A 25,462-nucleotide genomic window follows, 5' to 3' on the forward strand; every position below is an offset into this window, starting at 1 on the left:
CCTAGAAAAATTATTTGGACTGTCTCATTAAACTTTTCATGTAGGGGATTACTACATATTTTCTCCATTCCACAGATATTGATGAATGTTCCCCTGATCCGTGTATGAATGGTGGCACATGCATTGATCAAGTCAATGGATACGCTTGTCAGTGTTCTCGTGGATATACTGGAGATCATTGTGAAATTGGTGAGTTAACTGCCCAAGGACTGTCCCAAATATACCAAATATACAAATTGATCATCAACCGAATATTCAAATAGCTTTTTGCTGGTTTGAATATTAAAAAAAAAACTATGCACGTACACACATGACTGGTCTTAGTTTAATCGTAAATTTGCGCCGCAAATAAGGATACTAAGTACTACTGCATAGCGAACAAGGATGCTAAAAAGTACTTTTCTGAACATAATAATGTATTAAATGAAATATTTAGTTTAATAAGTCTATACTTTGCAACTCGCGGAGAGTTAAGTCATTTTTCTTAGGATATAGAAACACTCTTTGTTGTACTGCTTCATACATTAGGATGAGCCAATGTGTTTCTGCATCTGACTGTTAACAATTCTGTTATTAAACAGATATCAATGAGTGCGACAGTGATCCATGTGCGAATGGTGGAACTTGCAACGATCTTCCCAACATGTACACGTGTGTTTGCCTGTCTGGATTAACAGGGCCTCGCTGTCAAACAAGTAAGCGGGATTATTTGGCAATAAAGTAACTAAACTTTAGGATTGGAATTGTGTGACATGATATGTTAGTTTATTGTCACTTTCAGTTAGTGTGTAATTAAATGTAACCATGTTGTCAAAAAAAAAGTTTTGAAAATTTGCCAAAGTATTTGAAGAATACTGGTGAAATGCACAGTACTTTTGGTAACAAATATTGTTTTGCAAGATTATGATTGATTTTGTTGTACATTTCATATTTGACTGACTTTTAGGTATGATTGGAAGCTTTGCATGGATACCAAAAGAGACTATTTACACCATGCTATCTCAATATCGCAATTTTCAGCTAATAGGCCTAATTAAACAAATTTGAAAACGTGAATATAGGCCTACTGCTTTTTTATTCTTTGTGCACATACACAGAACTTTTATGGTATTTAGTGCTTAAATTTGATCCATGGAATGAATTGCCTTAACCCTAACCTTCCCAAATCAACCAAATCCTCTTAACAAAATGGAAGTTTTGCAGGATTGAGGCTGTATGGCAAAAATGTGTGGCTGATTTTGGAGGATGCACTGTGTCCAGGTCTTAGGCCAGACCTTGTGTTGTTTATGCTCAGCCATGCATGCATTTAGGCCTAGATTATACTTGAAATCCTCTGCACTGCTCCAGGATGGCACTGGCTCTGCCTCAACGATTGCCAGTGATTGCTGGAGGATTTTGCAGGATTGAGGCAGTGGTCACCCCACTAAGGACCACATTAAATAAATAACGAATGGTTTTGGAGGATTGAGGCTGTATGCCATTTTTGCATGGAGGCAGTTGGAGGATTTTGCAGGGTTGGGGTTGCATCCTAGCCAAAATGCCTGGGGAGTTAGGGTTTATAATCAGAAGAATTTGCTAATTTCAAGCCAGTGAATCTGCTTGTTGTCTCTAGTGTGTGTCATAATCATGGAGTTGTAAATGCTCTAATAGTTGTATTTCTTAACCTGTTCTTGTACATGTAACTACTTTTATAATGGGCCAGTTGTGTTGGTTCTTTCTGTTTTATTCATGTTTTTGTGTTTTGTATTATCTCCGATTGTCAGATATCAATGAATGCAGCAGCACGCCATGCCAGAACAGTGCTTTCTGTGTTGACCTCATCAATGGCTATACATGCAACTGCAATCCTGGCTACACTGGTCTACACTGTGAGACAGGTGAGATAGTACCCTTAAATCTTATAAATATTCATTAGCAATAAGATAGTTTCATTGGTCGATTGTCCATTGTGTCAGAGAAGTGAAAAGTTTAATGAGTTTTTTTATCACCTAATAATGGTTATTTCCAACTTAATATACAGAGTGATTTTGGTTGTTGCAAAAGAAATCTTGGTCAGTTGGTTCATTTGTCTTACTGGTCTATCTCAAAGCTGTGACTTCATGTTTTATTTGTGAATTTGAAAACTGTTGTGGTTTTGAGGTTTGTCTCCACACATATCCATGGACCAAAAGAGATGACAATTATGTGACAGCCTCTAGATATTATGTGAGATTTGATACTTTTAGGAATGTTGTTGATTTTTCCAACAAATGTTAAAGAATAAGAGAGTCCTCTTGTTTCAACATTTTGAGAACCACTAATCAGATATCAATGAAATTATCATAGCTTTGGACTGTCTATAATTGTAATGGCCACTGTAGCTTTATGGATGGTGCAGTCAAAGTCTCGTGTGCAAAACAGCGCACACTGTATGAAGGCTTACTCCACCATTATTGTTCTCAGAGTCCATTATTAGTTAGTGCAAAATAACAAATTTATGAAGTTCAGATTACAACTCACTTCAATCATTGCATGCTCATTGCTAGTACCATCATGATTGTCTTTAATCCAATCTGCTTTTCACAAAATGCATGAAAGACAGCATTTTTTCCTCAAACTCTTGTTTTACTCTGACATGTCATTGTTTTCTTTGAAACATTGCACAGATATCAATGAGTGTGCCAGCGGCCCATGCGTTAATGGTGTGTGCAACGATGACGTGAACCGATTCACGTGCACTTGTTCGGATGGCTGGGAGGGTGCACTTTGTGATCAAGGTATTTCCCCCAAACTTCCCTCTCTCTCGCTCCCTGCTTAACCCCTCTCAAATTTACCATGGAATGATGGAACATTTCACTCTTTTTTTTTTAGATGTCATACATTAAAGGGCCTTTTTTCACTATGGGGATGTGGAAACCAAAACCCACATTCTGCAGTTGTTCATACAGTCAAGAAGACGATGGAACTTTTGGTTGCACAAAAGTTGGGGCATACAAAATACAAATGTACCTTCACTGTCCAAACTTTTAAAAATATTTCGCTTACTTCAGAGCAAGACATTTCTTTCATTTTCCTGGCACCCGCTATGATTTTAAGGCATGTGGCAAATTGTTTCTCCGAAAGGAAAATTGTAAAATGTTGATGCACATGTGTGCAGGTTGAATACTCTACTGGCTCATTAAGACAAGCCTTTAGTTCTGTTCCACATAAAGATGTCTTTCTGTGAACAGTGATTTGCAATTTTGAATACTCCCCAGCTCATATAGCAGAAATTGCTTAAATAGCCCTCCTCAGGTTGACCTTGGGACATCACAGAACAGTTGGCGACTGACTTTTCAGGATCAAGCTGCGTCTGAGCTACCATGTTGGAAAATTGATAAAAAGTTCCAGTTGTGAAAATGCCAAGGGAGTCCGAGTTATATTGTCTTTACATAAAATGAGTTTTTCAGTGGGTACAGGTGTTACTGATGCCTTTGCTTAAAAGCCACTTTTCTTATTATAACAAGAGAGTTTATACCTTGTTGCTTTTCAGCCATCGATGAATGTCGTTCCTTCCCGTGCCAGAATGGCGCCACTTGCGTAGATGGCCACAACTCCTACACCTGTGAGTGTGCACCGGGATGGGATGGGATCCACTGTACTGGCAATGTGAACGAGTGTATCCCGGACCCCTGCCAGAATGGCGGTCAGTGCTTTGATCTTATCAACATGTACCGCTGTGACTGCCAGCAGGGATGGACTGGAACTAACTGTGAAATGGGTAAGGGGCTGTCTAAAAACTAATCCAAACTTGAGGCAAGAGCAGTCATGATATTTTAACCCAAGCTTCTGTAACTCAGGGCTTTGTTAGAGTTGTTCAGATTCTGTCAGAGTTTAGTTCAACAAAAAGTAGAAACTCAGGTCAACTCAAATAGATTTAGTTCTAGACGGGCAAACTTGTGTGCATTAATTTGATAATTTTTATTGAACAGACACTGAAGTCACTCTGAATGACTATAAGAGTTGATCTTTTGACCTAGTTACTCCTAATTGTCTCAAGCCTTTCACCTTTTTGTGTAATTTATTAAAATCTTTGTAATAAGTCCCATCTGAAACAGGTGTCAGATCCTGATGATAACCTCACTCACAAGGGTGTGGAATACAAAGTGCAATTTTTCATTGTTATTTGGTACCTTTTTGTTTTACGTGTCTTAGACTTGAACGATTGCGCCAGCATTCCTTGCTTGAATGACGGCACGTGCATGGACATTCTGAACGGCTTCACCTGCACCTGTGTACAGGGATGGGAGGGCACCAACTGCGAGAGAGACGTGGATGAGTGTGCCAGCAACCCCTGTCAGAATAGCGGACAGTGTAACAATCGGCTGAACAGATATGATTGTACATGCTTGGCTGGTTACTCTGGAGTTCACTGTGAGACAGGTATGTGACATTTCCATTCTTGGGTTGGGTTGCATTCCCATGATCATGAATGTTCTGTGTAATTTAGGACAAATTTGGATCAAACTTGGATCTGAACATTTGCATGGTTATGAAACTTTATAGAATAATAACGCTACAACAGCTGTCTCTAAATTTCATTTTTTGCTTGACCGTATTCTTAAATTGCATTTACTTATCCATAAAATAGCCATCAAAACTGCAGGATTCTGTAAGTTAACAAAATGGCATTTATCTTGATTTGGAAATAAACTCTTGGTGTGAGCCAGTCAGAAACTTTTGACAGAGCTTGTTTAAAAAAATATATCCAGTAGTGATAATAAACAGATATCTAAGAAAAGTACAGAAAATAGCACCTGATTTACAAGTTGGAAAATGAGTGGCACAGGTTTTCAATTCAATTCAGTTCTGGTTTATAGGATCAAAAACACCACCAAGTAAGAAGTAAAAGACTTAAATAATCTATAATAATTACTATAACAATTACAAATTTGTACAAAGCATTAATGTCAGCATTCCAGAATTCCAATTAATTAAAAAAGAATAATGAATCAATTAATTAAAAATTTAAAAGTAAGAAGAAGACGTTAAAAAGAGGGTACATGTACTAAAAAACAACCACAATGATGATTGTTTCTCTTTGATCCAACAGACATTGACGAGTGTGTTAGTAATCCATGTGAAAATGGCGGCACTTGTCAGGACCAGCGGGCTGGATATGTCTGCCAGTGCCCACCTGGTTACAGTGGCATCAACTGCCAAACTGGTATGTTCACTCTGAAAGCAAACCGACACCCTGCAATACCATACAGGGTGGTTCAAAAAGAAGGAAACCCACTCTTGACAGGAATTTTAACCTACTTACTTAACTTATTTGAACTGGTTTTTTTTATGATATAGTGAAGTACAGCTCTTCAACCATTCATGGTGGAAAAAAAAATCTTTCAAAAATTCGTAAGAATAGTGTTATTATGCTAATTTGAATACAAGTCTCCAAAATCAATGATGTCCACGTGTAAGTCTAGTGTAGTGTTTTGTTGTCTTCAAATAAAACTCCAGAGCTCATTCAAGCAGATGGAATAAAGCCGTCTGTGGACAAACGGGTTTGGCACATGAAACCTTTAAACTGCCATATCTCAGAGACAAAATGTGCATTTGAAAATCATTTTTTCGTCACTTATGTTTAAAGATCAACATGTTAATACTATCAAATTGAATTCTTGAAATATGCTGAACAAATAGGTGAGAATTGCTGTCAAAAAGGGGGTTTCCTTCTTTTTGCATCACCCTGTATGTCATGTCTAAACATGTACCCATAATGTTTTGGAATTTGTAGCATATCCAACTGATGGCAAATATTCATAACAAGAACAGTGTGCTTAAAACAATAGTGGGAATAGATGTTCCAAAGCAATTGTTGATCAGGCCATTCTATTCCTCAGTTGACATTTTGTTCTCTTTGGTCATGAGCACCCATTCTCACTCCTGGGTTGAGACGGGTAATTGCCATAAACTGTCTTGCCCAAGAACACAGGAACATCACAATTTATGGTGCTTTCTTTATCACCAGACAACAACGAATGCAGTAGTTTACCCTGCCGCCAAGGTTCGACCTGCCAGGACGGGATCAACTCATACACTTGCGTGTGTGCTGCTGGCTTCGCTGGCTTCAACTGCGATGTAAACTTTAACGAATGCTCCAACAGTCCCTGTCTCAACGGCATGTGCATTGACGGCTTCAATGAGTATTTCTGCAACTGCTTTCCTGGGTACACTGGTGACAACTGTGAAATAGGTATGTGTATTTTGCTCAATCTAATTACAAACAAAACTTCCAAACATTGTGTGTTCTGCATTTTCTGTAACAAGATGAAAAAAATCCTATTAAATCTAAAAATGTTTCACTAATAAAAAATTGCACTGAATGTTTTTATTGTTTATTTTAACAGACATTGACGAGTGCAGTAGTGATCCTTGCTTCAATAATGCTACATGTTTTCAAGGCAGTAATTCTTTCACATATTTCTGTTCTTGTCCAATGGGATACACCGGCACCAACTGTGAAATAGGTGAGGTTGAGTTTTCATTCCTTTATTTGACCTTTTTTGGTACATTTCTCAATAGAGGAGTGACCTTTAAACAGCAGCCATCTCTTTTGTTTTATTCAGTGACATTGAATCACTGATCTCTACATAAAGACTGGATAGTGGATAGAGTAATTTAAAGAGGTTGTGGAATGCTCGAAGACATTTCCGTCATTTTTCGGGTATATGTAGCCTAAGGTGTGATGAAATAAAAACGACTATTGTATCTGTCATGAAATGAGTACAAAAGGTACTTTTGAGAGCTGTTTTTCAGGTCCTGTTTCGACCCGCAGGTGCAATTTGTGTAAAAGTCGTCGTTGGGGGCAGCAAACAAAACATAGTAAATCGTGACGTAATAAACAGGACTCCCGATGCAGCGTAGTATAAACGAGCATTCCACAATCTCTTTAACCAGTGCGCCCCCAATCTTTCAAAAATGGCCGCCTATATACGAACGTTCTACGCATACATACAGTGCGCGCTGTATCAAGATTGATGCACATTTTACATAGTGTTATGATTGGCTTCAAGATATGTAAGTGAAAATAGAAAAAAACTTCCCACAATTGCAATTGTGTCTCCTTTTTTGCCATGATTAAAATATACAATACTTGAACTTCAAGTAAATAAACATTCCAGAAAAAAATTGAGGTGGAAAAAAGGTATTCAAGACAAATTTGGGTTTGATGTTTTTCTAGATATAAATGAGTGTGTGAGCATGCCTTGCCAGAATGGTGGCACCTGTCGCAATGAAATCAATGGCTACAGCTGCACCTGTGCACCGGGCTTTGCTGGAGATAACTGCAGATTCAGTAAGTCGATCTGATTGGTCAATGGCCCTTTAGGCTGATTGTGATTGGTCACTGACTTGAGTCCGTTTAGGCTGATATATTTTTTTAAATCCTCCACTTTTAAGCTGCAGTGCAAGGGGGAGCACGTAGTAGTTCCCAGTGGAGCTGAAAGATAGGCAACTTGCTATTGGAAAATGACTGAACTCTTTACTCACTGTAGCACCCGAAATCGCCGGCCCGAGTACTCTATGGATTGATTGATTCTTCAGTGAATAAACACAATGTAATATAATGTAGCATCTTCTCTTTCAAGATGTTGTTAATCTGATGGCTGTATTACCTGGGATTTTGTTTGCCTTGAATAAGCCAGTTTGGTATTTCAATGACCCAAGGTCATTTGGGATCACATCGCTGACGTGATGTTACGCGATGTTACGTGCACGCCCATTCTGCTGGTAATTTACACGCAAGCGTTGTGCGCCAGCGTTCATGCGCCTTTGAAACCTTCTATTATCCCTTATGACCTGTGACCCATATCATTGTGCACATGTGCAGTTGCAATACCGAACTGGCTTATTCTGAATTGTTTGACTACCTCATAAGTTTTCAATCTTTAGGTTCAGAAATTTGATTTCCACACATTTCTGAAATTCTTACATGCCAGGAGCATTCCAAAAAACACTGTTTCGCAATGTGATAAATTGCTCTAAGGATGAGGTTAAAAGAGAGTGCAAAGTTTGTTTGTGTGTCCACTCCAGTTGATAACATTTAAAGATTGACCCTCGATGTGTCAGACTCCGAGATGTGTCAGACTGTGTCAGTTACTGCGTCTTTTATATTTGATCCATCTTGATATTTGTTTTCACCACTTTTTTTCATGGTTTACTCTTTTTACTTTTAGATTTTAATGATTGCCAGAGTCAACCGTGCCAAAATGGCGGCATATGCACGGACGGGGACAACGCTTATAACTGTCAGTGCCTAAGTGGTTGGCTTGGCGACAACTGTGAAATTGGTACAAAATTTCTTTTTATTTGTGTCCTATTATTTTTATTATTTTTTTTTATTCAGATAACATTAACAACATAGACTACACATAAAAATACAAAGATAAGAAAACAAAGAACAGTTGATGTTGTCTGGGATAGCCTCAAAAGCCAATTTAAGAGGCTTATTTCCAGTGGGTCCCATGGAAATACGTAAAATCATTTTGTTTACAGACCAAGGGAGGAATTTGTTTGGATTGCTTGGCGGTTTGCGGAAAGTTGTGTCAACATGAAGTGTATTTTATGGCTTTCAGGTACAAACTCTTGCAGTCACTAGAGATTGCTAGTATCACATCATTAAGCAAATACCTCCTCTGAAGTAAGTGCTGTGCTTACTGTTTTCAGTCTCTGTGAAGATATTTTCTCAAAAAAACACATAGTTGTTATTTTCCGCTAACAAATTTTTTAGGAACATAAGCTGTAAGCTCAGAAAATGCTAAATTTGCAAGGTTAGCGCAATTTCTCCGCCATTGTTTTTACAACTTTTCCCCAAACCATTCAGCAACACCATGATGCTAACCCCTGGCCACTTACAAATAATTCCACTTTGAAATGTGTATTAACATTCAAGTCATTGGACCCATCTTGTGACTTACAGCTAACGATGAGTGCTTGAGCCAGCCATGTATTAACGGAGGGACTTGCGTGGACATCCAGAATGCCTTCAATTGCATGTGCGCAGCAGGCTGGACAGGAGACTTTTGCGAAACAGGTAATCTGCAGGGGTTTTAGAATTTTAGTCTGCATTAAAAATGTGGGACTTTATCCTGTATCAAGAGCATTGTGATATCATTTAACAACGTCTATAAGTTCATTGCAGTCGTGTTTTCGTTGGCCAGTGCATGGTTGTAGGCATGGCACCATGTATTTTCATGGAACAGACCCTGGTGTGATGCCTAGGATTTTGGATTCCCCCAAAATAATAGAGAAAGGACAGCAGAGATGAAACTGTTTCAAGTTGATTAAATTTCAATGAATTTGATGTAAATGGCACCACGGCATCTGTATTATGAGCCTGATATTTGGAGGTTTTAGATTTAGTTGTACAAAATGCAATGCTTTAGAAAATAAAGATGATGATCTTGACGATGGCAAAGACAGTATAAGTGATACATGTCACGGGCAGTTGTTGGAAGAAAAAGTAGATAATGCCCGATTGTTCCCACGTACATAAGTGGAGTTTGGTTGATGGACATAATTGAATGGTGTTATGAATGGTGCCCTTGTCTTTTGAACGTTTTCCTCGACTTTCTTAAGGAGTAAGTGAACTTCTTTGATGACGAGTCAGTTACTGTAATTGTAATTCAGGCTTTTTAATTTTATGAAAACACTGAACATTTTTTCTCATCGTAACATTTACAGGAGGCGGTGGGCCAGAAATTGGGCATGAAGTGTATTGTACATATACATGTGCATGTGTAACTGCGGCGCGGCCCAGATTTCGGGCACATATTTTTGTTTCATCAATTTTCCGATTTTCCCCCCCATATGCCAGTTTCATCTCTGTAAACAACACTTCATGAAATCAGCTGTACATGAGCTTTCATCTTCCGGTCAGATTTTTTTTTAGGTGATAAACAATTTTGCAACAGACCTTCAGAACTGTATCATTAGGGAAATGAGATATGTTTTCATTCACAGAATCTTGACTTTTTTGCAATTCTAATTTTTGGTTTCTGCCAGACATTGATGAATGTGCGAGCAGTCCGTGTGCAAATGGTGGCACCTGCACACATGCAACGGATCGGTTCTTCTGTCGCTGTCCGGCAGGCTGGACAGGCACTACCTGCAGTGTAGGTAAGCAACAACAATACAATTCAGCAACCAGTTGATTTAAGGCTATAAAAAGGGAGGCAGTTTTTTTCCGTGTTTCTTTAAGTCTTCGCACAGTCTTGGTAAGTCATTTTATGGTAAAAAAAATGGTGCCTGTAGGAGACAATGAGTGTATAATACCAGTGCATTTTAATTAAGCCTTTTAGTTAGGGCACTTATATGTAATAGCATAGTCAATAATTCTTAAAAGTTTGTATTTTTCACTTTTTTAAATCCTAGCTCTTTATGTGTTTGCATTTCAGAACTCATGGTTTATAAATAAGGGATTACAGTCAAATCTCTTTTTGGTGTGGTGTTCATTGAAGTGAAGCCAATCATGTTGATGTCACAGAATTCACATGCATTTTGTATATGTTTTTCAGCCAAAGTGTAAACTAACATTACCATTTGTTGTTCATTTTTTGGAAAGGACTTTTTGACAAGAGAAATCAGACTGGATGATTTAGACTAGGTATAGAAATATCAAGGCCATAGTTGCTAAAAAACAATATGTTAAATGTTGACATGCATAAAACTTAAAAAAAAAAAAACTTCATTATTTAAAAACTTGTAGTAGCTTTACTTAAAGTATTGTCTGTGCATCGTATTTGTTAAGAGTGCACATTGTGAAGTATACTGTTATTCCGCTGATAGGCTGGCAATTTGTGGCCTGGTTTTTCAAAACCCCAAACTCACCATTCTTATGTTAAGATACTTGTGTATCATTTTTGTTTACATAGAATCCTTTGAATGTGCCAGCAACCCTTGCATGAATGGAGGTATCTGCTTCGAAGGCCATAATGCCTTTTTCTGTCTGTGCCAAGCCGGATACACTGGTGTCACGTGTGCAACCAGTAAGTCATTGATTAAAGAGTCAATTTCTATGGAGGTCTATTTAAACTTGAAATGAGTGTTGTCTTGAGAGTAATACTGTCAAAGTATTTGGTGCCAGAAAGTCCCTTTAGGACATGAAAACGGCTAGGGGCCTTGCCGAGTTGAAGGCTAGGGATGTTATCTGAAACAAGGGTACTGGCCACTTTTAAACATACTTATATAAAACCACCAAGCACATTTTTATTCCCATTCAAAATACCTTTTCATTCAAAAACTAAAAATCAATGTTGTAGTACTCGTACTTGAGTACTACTCGAGTACCTTTTTTTAGAGTACTCATACTCGTTCTCGTACGCGAATGTCAAATTGCTCATACTCGAAATGACGGTACTCGTACTTGGGCAGCAAAGTACTCGTACTTGACATGTCAAAATTGTACTCGATCATCAAAGTTCTTGTACTCGAATAGCAGTACTAAAAAAAAAGGTTATAGCTTGACTTACCACGGGCTGATTTTATTATCAATACTTTCAGTTGGAAATGGTTGATTGGCTTGCAGAGAAATCAAAGTTTCCTGATTTTTCTCTGTGCACGTCCAGACAAACACATTTAACAGCTAGCCGTGAGTGGGTCTGTATATCGACTGACTGAGCCTGGGCCAATTACACATAATGAACCATTTCGCCATATGGCCATATTCAGAAATAGAACTACTCGTACTCGTACTCAGAATACAGTATTTGTACCTGTTGGTACTCATACTCAGAGACTTGAACTTGTACTTTGAATTACAAGTACTCGTATTTGTACTCGGTAACCTGAACTCTGCAGTACTTGGTACTCGAAAAAAAGTACTCAACTACAACACTGGTAAAAATATGTCAAAAATTGACAATTTTGTCTAACATGTTTTGTGTAACACCCATCTTGCCATGGCTATTGTATGTGTCTCACATGGGTGTTTTGCTAGTGGTTTAAACCACCCACAAGATGGGCTCTAGGAATGGGTAAATTGTCTCAGGTATTTATGAATGTAGGACAAAAACAAATTATGGTTTACATTTCTGAATGTTGGCAGGTTTCTGACATGTATTTACTTTAAAGCAGACCAGTAAAAAGGTTCAGCGAATCTGATGGTTTTGTCTGTTTCATTTCTTACAGATATGAATGAGTGCAGTAGCAATCCATGTGAGAATGGTGCTGAGTGTCAAGACCTTATCAATGGATACAGCTGCACATGCGCACCAGGCTATACAGGGGACAACTGCGAAACAGGTACATATACTGATAATTAAGGAAAATCCAGTTGCCCTTTTTTGTCCAAGAGGCGAACAGTGAAGCCTATGGTTTCAATAAAGCTTCTTAATACCTTTTCATCGCAAGTGATCGTTTTCATTGACTATGAGTGCACATGCACAAAGATAGTGCCGGCATCGAGAAATAACGTCATCAACTCAGCTGGTATTGAAAAACACTTCTCCCTGATAAATAAATAATGTTTTACGAGTCGTTAATTGTGGAACCCATACAATATACATGTAACATTGGAACATTGTATTTGATTGAGAAATTTCAGTGGTAAAGGAATTTTTGATGTGACGGATTTCATAAGCTCATATATGACAACCAAATGGACTACGCAATACAATAAACAATTGTTGTCTGCTGGGATGTAGTCCATAGTGTTTTCTATGGCCAAGGGGGTTAAATGGCACCCAAGTGTGTACAAAACCCATGGACTGTATCACAACCTATAAGAATGGTTTGTTATACATGTACCATGTTTTCAGCTGCGGGATAGCAGCTAAACAAATCATCATGTCTCTCCGTTAGTGAGTTAGCAACAAGCGTATTGCTCCCACATATTTTGACCGATTTCAACCAAAAGTATCAGTAGCCCAGCCCCAACATGTCACATGACCAAACTGGGGTCAAATGTCATCATTGGGTCACTGGGATCAAAAACCTGGATTTATTTTTACTCAAAACACTACTCCTTCCAGAAATTACATAGCACAATCACATGACTCATACATCAACACCAATTCGTTGGCCCGCGGCGTCCGAGATATTTCTGATCAAGCTTGTTATGTTAAGAACTTGTTTGAGTTCTGCAGAAGCTTAACATGTCATTTTCATAATAATATTATATTAACTTAAAATGGCATCATCATAATGGAAGGAATTTTTTTAGACGTACTATGCATTTGGATTGAACAGTCCAATTCGTCAGTCAAATGCTTCAGTCATCTGTGTAGACACACCTGCAAGCAGGATGGCTTTAGTTGGCAGCGGGCACAAACTTGTTTTCAAAAGTCTTGAGAATGAAGAAAGGTGATGTTTCTGTGGAGTCCATCAGGTCGCCATACATGAACATTTGCAGTTCATCACATGGACTGTTCTCAACCAATAAAGTTTAACAATCTAACATCATAGTATAGCAATACCTCATGTAACCTGGGTACATCTTCTTGATAGTTCTCAAAGACTTTTAATCATACGACCATATTTGTCAAATTTTATAAAATTGTGCGGCTAAATTCCAGGCTTTTTCTGCAAAGATATTACGATGTCTGCATTGAATTTCCTGGGTGGATTGCCTACCTGTCATTCTCTACCTCTCTACCAACAGATATCAACGAATGTGCCAGTTCCCCATGTGTGAATGGTGGTGAATGTGACAATGGAATCAACTTCTACACATGTCGCTGTACCCCTGGATGGACCTCCACTAACTGTGACCAGGGTAAGCATATTGCTACAAGACTCTCACATTGCTACAAGACTCTCACATTGACCCAATCCATTGCAGAATGTTTCAACCAATGGAGTGATTAGTAGAATTTTAACAAATTGGATCATGTTTCAGGGGTGCATTCCATTTTTTATCCCCCTGGCTGGCTTTTAAGCCAAGGAAAGGGGATCTTGCGATAGTGTATTCCTTCTGTGTGTCTGTGTGTTCATTTTGGTCAGGTTAACTGTTCATTACTGTCATACGAAAAGTCAGACTTCAATCTCAACCAAACTTGGTGACAATAATCTTTGGGTTGAGACATTTGAGATAAAAGTTCATCTAGGGATCAAATGAGGTCATTGTTTATTTTGGTTTGGTCAACTGAAAAGTGTACTTACTAACTGACTGTATAAATACTGCCAGCATGCCAGGGGGATCGCGCAAGATTAACTTCATTATTTTTATAAATGAACAATGCTAATGTTTGCCAACATTCATGATCTTTTTGCACATGGCCAATGGGAATTCATTGGCAAGTTTGCTTTGTTCGCATAAGTGGAGTGCACCAGCAGTCATTTGGAAATCTCAAAGGTTGTTTACTAGGATATAGAGGGTCCCGTCTTTCAAAATGTGTTTAAAAAAAGTTAAACATTGAAGATTATGGCTTAGCTTATGGATAATGCTATTTTCTCTGGGCATTAATATTGAAAATGTTGAATTATACAATCAAGCGTGGGTACATTTTCCATTGTGTGTGCATTTCTTCGGCCTTGCGAGGTAAAATATTTTGTTCATATTCATCATATTCAGCTCATCTTCAGTCTCGGGTGTTAAAAATGGCCTAGCCCACACCACAACAGTCAACAGTAGTTAAAAATACAATGCACAATTGAACCTGTGAAATGCGCAAACCGATTAAGTGGACCCCTAAAAGTGAACCAAGACGCTTGAGTTGTAGCTGAGCTCATCACAAATGACATGTCAATAACAAGTCGCAAGTAAAAGTTACACGTAAAACTGAATGAAAAATCACACAAATGTTGTTGCCATTGTTCTTTTGAATAACTTGTGACTGGAGACGAGATGACTTGTGATGGTCTTATGATTGACTTGTGATATGGACTAGCTAGGACTTGACCAACTGTTCATATCGCCCTCAGTTGGGTCTCATGATAATATCACCCACGGGCCACTGGCTAGCAATTCTTGCAAAGAGCCTTTAGATTATAGATAATGATGATATAATCTCTTAGGATATTAATCTCCTTGACTATTTCTACTTCAGATTATGATGAGTGTAGCAGTAGCCCATGCTTGAATAGTGGACTCTGCAGCAATGGGCAGAACCGGTACACATGTACCTGCCAGGTTGGCTGGACTGGAATCCGATGTGAAACAAGTGAGTTTGTCCTCAGCAAACCGGGAGAGAGAGACATGTATGATAAAATACCCTCAGAATGTGTTCATTTGCACAACTGTGTAAATACACCGCATAGTCAATGATTCAAGGCCAGTGTCTAATGCATAGCCTTTACGCTCCTGCTGCTGCAAAGGGTCCCTCTTACAACCCTTTCTCACCAAGTCAATTTTTTTGTCAAATGTAAACAAATCTCAAACATCAAGTTTCAGACACCTTTTACTTAGGCTGACCCACAAGACTACTCTTAAAGGTACAGTCCATCATTTTTAATTTGTGCATTTTGTTCGTTTGAAGCAACAAACGTGCTCAAAATCTAAAGAAGGGTATTGAACAACTAAACTGATGAAGTTTCAGCTCAGCTTCAGCTGTATATTCCGAGAAAAACAGCATTCTAGGATCTCGATTTCAAATCAAAAGTTGCTGAATCATGTTTTGAATTGAGCCTGAATTCAGCGTCCGAGACACGTTCTCAATGAGCTGATTGCAGCTACGCGATGTCGCGCACTGATCCGATGAATTATAGCAACTGCGCACGCGCGTGCATCGTGCCAATGCTTGCACGCGCTTCGCCGCAAAACAAAACGAACTACTTATTTAAATTTCCTACGGTGCGTCTTAAGAAGCACTGTTGGAAAGGCCTTCTTTTGTTGATTTCTACAAAATGACAGCTTTCCAGAAAGAATAATTTCACAGGGAGTTTAGTCCCCTTACTATCTTTCAACCAAGTATGTTTTTCAACAAGAATTACGCCAGTTACTTTTTGGATAGCTGCAAATAATAGACTCCAGCTTTAAGACGTGGGCACATTTTCTAAACCCGGTACCTTGGTGCTCACTTTTTTCCAAGGTGTAAGTACAGGATCCAAACTTTAAATGTGAACGTAAATGAAGATTTCAAATGCCAGCTCTTGAAGAGACCGATCCATTAAACTAACTACACGTGCGCCTCTGCAGTGCCACATTGCATGTTTCACTGCATGTTCCGGAAGTGTGTCGTACACAGATGCATACATGGGAGACTATAATCACGGCTGTGATTGGTCAAAACGTAAAGGTGTGAGTCTTAATGGATCCGTCTATTGTGGAGTATAGTTTTCGACGGGGCACACCATCTTTGTAAAAACAAAGTTTGGAGGGATTGCCCTTGTTTTAAAATGAAGATATTTTGCCAATTTTGACCGACTTTAAGCACTTAATCTCTTTCCTAGATATGGATGAGTGTGCCAGTTCACCGTGTCGTAACGGAGGCACCTGCATGGATCAAGTCAGTGGCTTTTCATGTATGTGTCGCCCTGGCTTCACTGGGTCCATGTGCCAAGATGGTAAGCCTTGCATTCACTAAATGACTGGCTTTGGAGATTTTCCTGTAACCTCCACCTTATCGTAGTTTTGTGAAGGAAGCACAGAACATTCTTGGTAACTGACAGCCGTGTTCAACGCATCTGTACTCCATGCAAAACTTATCTTATCCCAAATAATTTAGTGTTGGATTATTCCTACTTGGACTTGATCGAATATTTGAATATTGGATTTTCAGAATGCACTGATCAAGTTAAACATGCACCAGCCTAAACTGGCCATGCATCAGGATTTTGTGTGCGCTTGTGCTTGTCGTAAATTGACAAAGAGCTTATCAAAAAACATAAAGAAGCGCTAGCAGAATGGCTGATATTTGACCAATTGTTAAGAAACAATTTTGAGTGAATATTCCTCTCAAATCATGTGGGAAGAAGCTTTTAACAATAGTATGGCATTTTTTTATACCCTCCCCAAAAAAAAGAACCCCCAAAAAACAAAGGATACGATTAAAATCATAACCATTTATTAACATAACGTCGTGGACTTTTTCATCGTCTCCTCGGGACCGCTAAATATTTAAATATTTTATAATTTAAATAAAATTATACTTAAACTTTTTTAAATGCTGAATCTGTTTTTGAGTGCTTTAACCCTACTAATATGAACATGCTCTTAAATCATTAATACTGTGACATGGACAACTTTTTTTTCCATTTTTTGGTACAGATATTGATGAGTGTATGTCAAGTCCATGTCAAAACAATGCCACCTGCATCGATAATATCAACCTGTACCTGTGTCAATGTGCACCTGGCTGGGCTGGACTTAACTGCCAAATCGGTAAGTGATTTGATTCAAAAGCCTCAAACTTGGAGCATCTAGAATTCTCTATTCTAACTCCTTCAAATCATTGTCCTGATTTACATATTTACTGCCCAACTTCAACCAAAAATAATTTTTCTTTTATAATTGGTCAAAGAAATTGACTGGGACAGGTTTGAACCTGGGACGTCTGGAATGCTGTTCCGTTGTCTTTACCAACTGAGCTATCTAGCCCTAAGTTGGAGGTTCCCCAGTTTGTCGATGTCTTTATTCAAGGGGCACTAATTGGAATTCAGTTTGATCTAGCCAATGCCTTAGGACCCCATTTTCCAATTTTTGGAAATCATGTTTGACCGCTGAAATAACTAGCAGAGATGCCACTTTTCCGATTTTAGCCGGAATTCGTTGTTTTTTTTCCAAAAATCTCACAAAATTCTGTTTTTTCCGGCTGTCAAAATAAACTGGAAAAAGAGAAGAAAAACTGTGGAACTGTGAAATGCTTTGATTTTTACCTTGTTAGCGCTCTCGAGTTTAATGCATTTAGGCGCACGCACTGGCACAACGTCGCATTGTTCGTTGAAGTAGTCTTAAAAACAAGTCTTTGTTGTGAACAAGCCTGCATGCGAAATAGGCGGCCAAAATACTTGCACGCAGTATACATGGCGCCTCGTGCGTGCTTCACTGCGTGCGGGCATGTTATGTGCTCAACGCACTTAGCAGTCGTCGTTGGGGGCAGCAAACAAAACATAGTAAATCGTGACGTAATAAACAGAACTCCTAGTTCTGATGCAGTGTACTATAAACGAGTCCTGTTTATTACGTCATGATTTACTATCATGTGACGGGTCACGTGAGGGCCTCAACAACACCAGTTGATAAAGACACCGTGATGGTGTCGCAAGCTCCTGATATGAGTTCTTGTGATCAAAGTCCCAAAAAGGCATCTTTTATTTAATTGATATAATAATGGGGCAGGAAACGAACTTCCATGCTCGACGATTTACTATGTTTTGTTTGCTGCCCCCAACGACAACTTTTACACAAATTGCACGTTCGGGTCGAAACAGGACCTGAAAAACAGCTCTCAAAAGTACCTTTTGTACTCATTTCATGACAGATACAATAGTCGTTTTTATTTCATCACACCTTAGGCTACATATACCCGAAAAATGACGGAAATGTCTTCGAGCATTCCACAACCTCTTTAAACATAGTTCCATGCCTATCAGTACTGGTGAAAAGTCATAAAGAAAGGGTTGTTTTGGCCCGCGGTTGATAGCATGTATTTTGGTTTATAGGAAAACAATGAGATAATTTGGATTGATTCAATCTTTATGTTTGAATTTTACTTCCATTTCCAATTAGATCTTTGCATATTTTGTGTAGTTTAATCAGAGAAGATTTTTCTTCTAATACAGATTTTCTGTACTTTTTGTTTCTTAGATATCAATGAGTGTGCTAGTAATCCCTGTGTGAATGGAGCGTGTACCAGTCAAGTCAATGGTTTCCAATGCAATTGTGTGCCTGGGTACCAGGGAGTCAGATGTGACTCGGGTAAGGAAAACTTTTTTGCTTAATTTTTTTATTGGTGGGTCGTTTATGAATAGCAAAGACAAAGCTAAGTAGTGAAGCGAAAAAATAATGAATGAATATCAATAAACTAACTTGGTTAAATGTTTAAAGTTGAACAAAGAAATTGACTGGAATGGGGTTTAAAGGTATGACCGCAGGATTGTTGTTTTGGTGCTCCACCAACTGAGCTACCCAGCCCTATGTTAAGTTTTAGCTCATAAATGCATATGTACAAACGTTTTGTACAAGATTCTCAAATGGCAAGCTAAAGTATGCACCATTTCCAGATTTAACTTTGCAATGGGGCAACAGACTAAATCTTTCACTGAATCCAGGACTGAAGATTGAAATTGCTTTCTACAAAGTGTAAAAATTTGCAAAGAAATGACCACAGCTTGTTCATATCTGGTAAAGGACAACATGCAAGACATTACATGTGTGCTTTCTTGTTAGAGCTTTGTGAAGGTTTTTTGGGCAAGGGGATGTTTTCTCACCTAAAACCACAAGGAAGCAGCCGGTTAAGCAAAATGTGACATAATTGTGTCTTGGGCCTATTTGTACTGGAATGGGTGACTACAGATTACCACAGATGGTAAAGGGAAGTAGCATAGCCTGAAATAACAGCAGAGAGCGAGGACCATAGACCTATATTAAATTACTAGCACACTAACTAACTCCTCATTCTTACACGCGGAGATACTTTGAATCCTTCCTGCGCACAGACACTTAGAATTCATGTGTATGTTTGAAGAACATAATGAAATTAGATGGGGTGAATTTTGAAAGTGTACTCTATTGATGCAACGCGGAAGTACAACATACGCAAACAATTTTAGCGCATCGTGAAGGTTTAAAAAAATCATGGTACAAATCATCTGCAGCGGATACGCACACACGTTTGCGTTGTTTGCGCAGAGCAAAATGAAACGCTCATTTAGTGATTGTGCAGTTCGGTTTGGGGCTTATCGGCTTAGATAACCACCTGTATAGAATACAAACGCAGATACGCAAGTAGCTGTACATAATTTCGAGTTTTTCGTAGGTTATTGCACAAACATGGATGCGCCCAGCAGGCATCACTTCATACATCATGTCAGCACAATTATAGCTCTGTGGCCTGGACAAAGAAGTTTGACAAAAATGATGAACTAGGGCTGGGGGAGGGGGGGTTTGGGGGTTGCAACCTCCCTGTTCATCTGCTGACTAACGTTATATAATACTAGTAAAATGGGGCTTGAAAAAAAAATGGAATGCTAAATTTCCTAAAACTTTTTCTCAAATTGCTTTAGAATGCAGGAGAAAGCATCGTAAACTTCAAAATTTCCCAAGGGGCATGCCCCCGGACCCCCCCCCCATAGCACTCAACCCCCCCCCTCTTCATATCGTCCCCTCCCCCTGCCCTTTTCTGAAAGCTAGATCTTCCTCCTGAGGGTAGCAACCACGCTGCATATTCTTTGACATTATCATTATCATAATTTCTATTCCAGATATAAATGAATGTGGCAGTAACCCCTGTCGCAACCAGGCTACGTGCCTGAATCAACTCAACATGTTCACCTGTCAGTGTGGTCCTGGTTGGACTGGAGTGACCTGTGAGACAGAGCTGGATGAGTGTAGCAGTAACCCCTGCCTGAATGGAGCCACCTGCGAAAATGGCATCAATCGCTACCAGTGTAACTGTGCCCCTGGTTTCTACGGGACCAGATGTGAGAGTGGTGAGTGAATTTATAATCATTTTTATTATTATAGAGGGGATAATAGTGTGATGGAGCAGTTATAAATGTGTGGTTTAAAACTGGTTAGGGGCCTGGTTGCTGAAAATGGACTGAGCCCGAGTCATGAATACCTTTTTGGACAGAAAACATAAAAAAGCCGCAAAGTTAACAAACTTCAAACAATTTTGTTCCCTCCTTTTACTGCATGTTTGGGTCATTATATGGTAAACATCTTATACTGAGATCTCAAGTACTCAATTGTGCCTGGCAATCATTGCTGAGTGCTGTTTAATTGGGGTTTAAATCCACCCATGTGACTGGCTCTCAGCCAATAGGAATAGACTTTCCCAGGTATTAATCAGTGTTGTATTATTGCCGTCTAGTATCGCAGCCCTCGGGCTGAATAGCACAATGTATTTAATACAATGTTTATAAAATGTGTTCATGTAATGAACTACTTAAATTTATATTGGGTTTTGCCCGTCTCTGAAGTATACTTATAAATACTTTATACCGAGTGTTTTTCAGGTGTTTGCAAGAAAAAAATTAACAAGCTTAGTTGGGTAGGATTCAAATTTGATACACGGGTGGACCTTAATATTGATTCCAGATTCTTATGAGATTGGGCACTGGATTGTTCCTTAGTATGTCTGCCATAATACCTTATTTTTGTTTTAGAATATAATGAATGCATCTCCAATCCCTGCATCAATGGAGGTGCCTGTGTGAATGACATCAACATGTACACCTGCAATTGTGTCAATGGCTACACTGGGCTGAAATGTGAAATACGTAAGTACCCCTCGATCTGAATCGTCAGTTCACTGCAGGAAAGTTCCCTACAGCAGTTGAACAGTTTTTGTATTAGCTCAGATATTGAATTTGAGAAAAAGAAAATTTAAAAAAGGTTCAACCAATTATAAGGATAATTCCTTCTGTAATGTAATGTTTTTTCTTTTTATGTTTTTTCGTTTTTTCAATTTATCTAGATTTATATTTTAAATTTCATTTTAAAAATTCAAACATTTAGAAAGAGGATATTTTTATTTTACCAAAGTTTTCCAATTCTTCAGGTGTTTCAATCATGCAGTCAGCTGGCACATGCCTCCAACCTTTTTGGCACCTTTAATCAATTTAGAATGATACTGATATATTTGTCCTCTTGCCTATATCAGCTATCAATGAGTGTGTAAGCAGTCCCTGCCTGAATGGTGGGACGTGCACTGACGGTGACAGCTCATACACCTGCACCTGTATCACTGGCTTTGAGGGGACACATTGTGCGACTGGTGAGTATTGGTGCCATTGTCACTCTGATGACGTCATTGTATTAATGGCAGCATAATATGACAATGACACATTGATGACAAATATACTTTAAAGTATCATTGATGAAATCAACATTTTGATGGTGTTGTCCTATTAATAACATTAAATCTCTGAAAGCATTGTATTGATGATGTTGTAGTGATATTGTCCTACTGACGTTATTGTCGATCAATATGATGACAGCTGTATGTCAATGACCATCATTTTTATTATTTTTTTGTCATTGATAACAAGAAATTTAAGTCAAAGTATCAGTGACTGACAAATTGATGATATTGCAATAATGATGGCATTGTCATGCTGATGATATTGTAAACAATATCGAAGTGTTAAAATAAAGATGCATTCCCCATGCTTTTTTTGAGTTTTATTTCAAAAAATGGATTCCTTTTCTAAATTGCTATTTTTCTAGTAATACAAAAGTTATTTATTTTCGAATGAGAAAACGACCAAAAATAATCTGCCCATGTTTGCCCATTGAATTATTACTTAATAATTTTCAAATTTTTGGCTGCCAGACAATAATTTTGTTCTTGTGAGGTAGGCTGGTTCCCGCCCACAATCAGTATAGATAATGTATGGACTGGGAGCCAGTCTGCTTGCAAGATTCAATTGAAGTTCCTTTGTCATATTTGGGAAAAACCCACAGAACTCATTTATTATTTGCGACTTTCTGGTTGAAACTTTTTCCGTTGAGCATCTGATATGTAAATTTGTGATTTGTCATTTTCTATGGCAGATATTGACGAGTGCGCCAGCAACCCTTGTAGCAATGGGGCCACCTGCATGGATCAAATCAATAGATACAGGTGTCTGTGTGCACCTGGCTGGACTGGGGTCAGCTGTACTACAAGTAAGTGATTGTTATTGCTTGAAATAAAATGATGAATGATTATCGGACAGAAGGGAATATGAGAAATTCAAATTGTTTTTATTAGGCAAATCAATATATCGGCTCAAAATGGTGCTTAGTGGCAAAAGAGAGTTGATAAGTTCATCTGATGTAAAATGAGACGGATGAAGTGACAAGGATTGCATGATTTGTTGTCAGGATTTTTCTAGATTTCAGGATGTTTTAAAAATCCATTTTGAAATCTGAAATTCTTCAGGCTTTAACGTGAGGTGTTTTTACAGATAAAAGTGTCTATAGCACAAAAAGAGATGATTGTTTTAAGGGGTGCCATCCAGCAACTTACACATTCCATACACCCTACATTGCTCTGGGGCCCTTGACGACCTTCAAACCCTGTACCGATTATTTTACGGATTTTTCATTTGACCGCAATCTCAACCCTGATTGTTGGGTGATCAAGTCCAACTCTCTTAGCAATTTTGCTGGGACCCTTCCTGAATCCCTCAAAGGAAAATACTTTGAACTGCTACATTTGAATTGACCGTATGGCTTGATAAACGGGGGTCATAATTGTGGAACATTTCCATTACATGCATAGCTCTACCGCAGTATTAATTTTGTTATTATCAGACATGATATTTGTCATTGAATAGAAGTGTCACAAGAAAAAACACTCAGTAACCCTTTTGATTGATTTTGTGCATACTGTGCTTTTCCTGTCCTGCTGTGTATGATTATTAGATTTTGCAACTTCATGTATAACCTTTTAAACTTTCATACCAGACATCAATGAATGTGCTATCAACCCCTGTATCAATGGAGGCATCTGCGATGATCTCATTAATGGTTACGAGTGCAGATGTATGGCAGGCTGGCAGGGCATCAACTGTAATGAAGGTAAGGGTTTTTTTGTGCTTTTTATGCCCCGCGGCGAAGCCGAAGGGGCATACTGTTTCCGCCTTGTCCTTCCGTGGGTGGGTGTGTGTGTGGGTGGGTGAGCTTGTCTTACATACGCAGTGTGGACTTCCGAACAAAAGACGTCCACATAATGTAGGTAGCAGCGACGAAGTGTGGACTTGCCCACGTCCACACAGTGTTTCCCCAATTCTGGAAAACAGGTTTAGAGGCATTTTTGGGTTAGGTTTATCTGTAGCAGAATGAAGAGAAACACTAAAGGGAATCATAGAAAAAAAATTGGGTTGAAAGAGTTTTCACAGTTTGAGAAAAATGAGTTTTTTCACTGGTTTTTCTTAACTACACGAAAGCAATGGAAAGTCCACACTAGTCATGTGAAACAAGTGTGTGTGGGTGTTCCTGCATGGCATTACGCCTGAGGACAGACAACAAAAGGAGCACAAAGGGGCCATTGATCCTCGAAGGAAGGTGCCTATTGTCCTCGAACGCAGGTTTGTGTGCTTAGTCTATGGGAGAGTGTTATATTACAGGGACAAAGGAAAACACAAAGCCAATCCTCGGAAGCATAGCAAAAAACGACTGTGTGTGTGGGTGTTCCTGCATGGCATTACGCCTGAGGACAGACAACAAAAGGAGCACAAAGGGGCCATTGATCCTCGAAGGAAGGTGCCTATTGTCCTCGAACGCAGGTTTGTGTGCTTAGTCTATGGGAGAGTGTTATATTACAGGGACAAAGGAAAACACAAAGCCAATCCTCGGAAGCATAGCAAAAAACGACTGGGTGTGTGGGTGTGTGTGTCCGGACAAATCTTGTCAGCGCGATAACTTGAGAAATACTTTACATATGAACTTCAAATTTGGTTTGTGGATTGTCCTTGGTAATCCTAAGGAGCCTTTTGCATTTGGGGCCGAAAGGTCAAGGGTCAAGGTCACAGTGGCTGAAACAATAGAAATTTTGTCAGCGCGATAACTTGAGAAATACTTTACATATGAACTTCAAATTTGGTTTGTGGATTATCCTTGGCAATTCTAAGAAGCCTTTTGCATTTGGGGCCAAAAGGTCAAGGGTCAAGGTCACAGTGGCTGAAACAATAGAAATTTTGTCAGCGCGATAACTTGAGAAATACTTTACATATGAACTTCAAATTTGGTTTGTGGATTGTCCTTGGCAATTCTAAGAAGCCTTTTGCATTTGGGGCCAAAAGGTCAAGGGTCAAGGTCACAGTGACTAAAACAAAAGAAATTTTGTCAGCGCGATAACTTGAGAAATACTTTACATATGAACTTCAAATTTGGTTTGTGGATTATCCTTGGCAATTCTAAGAAGCCTTTTGCATTTGGGGCCAAAAGGTCAAGGGTCAAGGTCACAGTGGCTGAAACAATAGAAATTTTGTCAGCGCGATAACTTGAGAAATACTTTACATATGAACTTCAAATTTGGTTTGTATATTGTCCTTGGCAATCCTAAGAAGCCTTTTGCATTTGGGGCCAAAAGGTCAAGGGTCAAGGTCACAGTGGCAAAAACAAAAGAAATGTTGTCAGCGTGATAACTTGAGATATACTTTACATATGAACTTCAAATTTGGTTTGTGGATTGTCCTTGGCAATCCTAAGAAGCCTATTGCATTGGGGGTCGAAAGGTCAAGGGTCAAGGTCACAGTGGCTAAAACAATAGAAATCTTGTATTTATTCTGAGATCATAGGGATTAGGGATTAATTCATATTAAACCTACAGAAGACACTAATGCTGTCAATGAACGTTCCATTTGACCAAGGTACATGTAAGTTGATGTTAGAGTGGTGTTATGTCATGGAAAC

At 38.8% G+C, this 25,462-nt stretch overlaps 1 protein-coding gene across 6 annotated transcripts in view; it reads left to right on the forward strand.

Annotated features, from left to right (window-relative positions):
* LOC119734880 (fibrillin-2-like) overlaps positions 1-25,462 on the forward strand; it is an 81,390-nt gene that overhangs the window by 26,930 nt on the left and 28,998 nt on the right. For 3 of the 6 annotated variants that reach the window (XM_038208489.1, XM_038208490.1, XM_038208493.1), the window contains exons 13-37: positions 76-189; positions 582-695; positions 1,764-1,877; positions 2,646-2,756; positions 3,512-3,739; positions 4,174-4,401; positions 5,072-5,185; positions 5,990-6,214; positions 6,369-6,488; positions 7,202-7,315; positions 8,196-8,309; positions 8,939-9,052; positions 10,024-10,137; positions 10,893-11,006; positions 12,148-12,261; positions 13,619-13,732; positions 15,006-15,119; positions 16,348-16,461; positions 17,165-17,278; positions 18,704-18,814; positions 20,320-20,547; positions 21,226-21,339; positions 21,723-21,836; positions 22,616-22,729; positions 23,513-23,626. In XM_038208489.1, coding sequence (XP_038064417.1) covers positions 76-189; positions 582-695; positions 1,764-1,877; positions 2,646-2,756; positions 3,512-3,739; positions 4,174-4,401; positions 5,072-5,185; positions 5,990-6,214; positions 6,369-6,488; positions 7,202-7,315; positions 8,196-8,309; positions 8,939-9,052; positions 10,024-10,137; positions 10,893-11,006; positions 12,148-12,261; positions 13,619-13,732; positions 15,006-15,119; positions 16,348-16,461; positions 17,165-17,278; positions 18,704-18,814; positions 20,320-20,547; positions 21,226-21,339; positions 21,723-21,836; positions 22,616-22,729; positions 23,513-23,626 — 3,303 coding nt within the window. The remainder of the gene's footprint in view (positions 1-75; positions 190-581; positions 696-1,763; positions 1,878-2,645; positions 2,757-3,511; positions 3,740-4,173; positions 4,402-5,071; positions 5,186-5,989; positions 6,215-6,368; positions 6,489-7,201; positions 7,316-8,195; positions 8,310-8,938; positions 9,053-10,023; positions 10,138-10,892; positions 11,007-12,147; positions 12,262-13,618; positions 13,733-15,005; positions 15,120-16,347; positions 16,462-17,164; positions 17,279-18,703; positions 18,815-20,319; positions 20,548-21,225; positions 21,340-21,722; positions 21,837-22,615; positions 22,730-23,512; positions 23,627-25,462) is intronic. The other 3 variants (XM_038208491.1, XM_038208495.1, XM_038208494.1) reach the window with 3 other exon arrangements.

The sequence above is a fragment of the Patiria miniata genome, unplaced genomic scaffold (genome assembly GCF_015706575.1).
Source record: "Patiria miniata isolate m_02_andy unplaced genomic scaffold, ASM1570657v1 HiC_scaffold_28, whole genome shotgun sequence".
Classification (NCBI taxonomy): Eukaryota; Metazoa; Echinodermata; class Asteroidea; order Valvatida; family Asterinidae; genus Patiria; species Patiria miniata.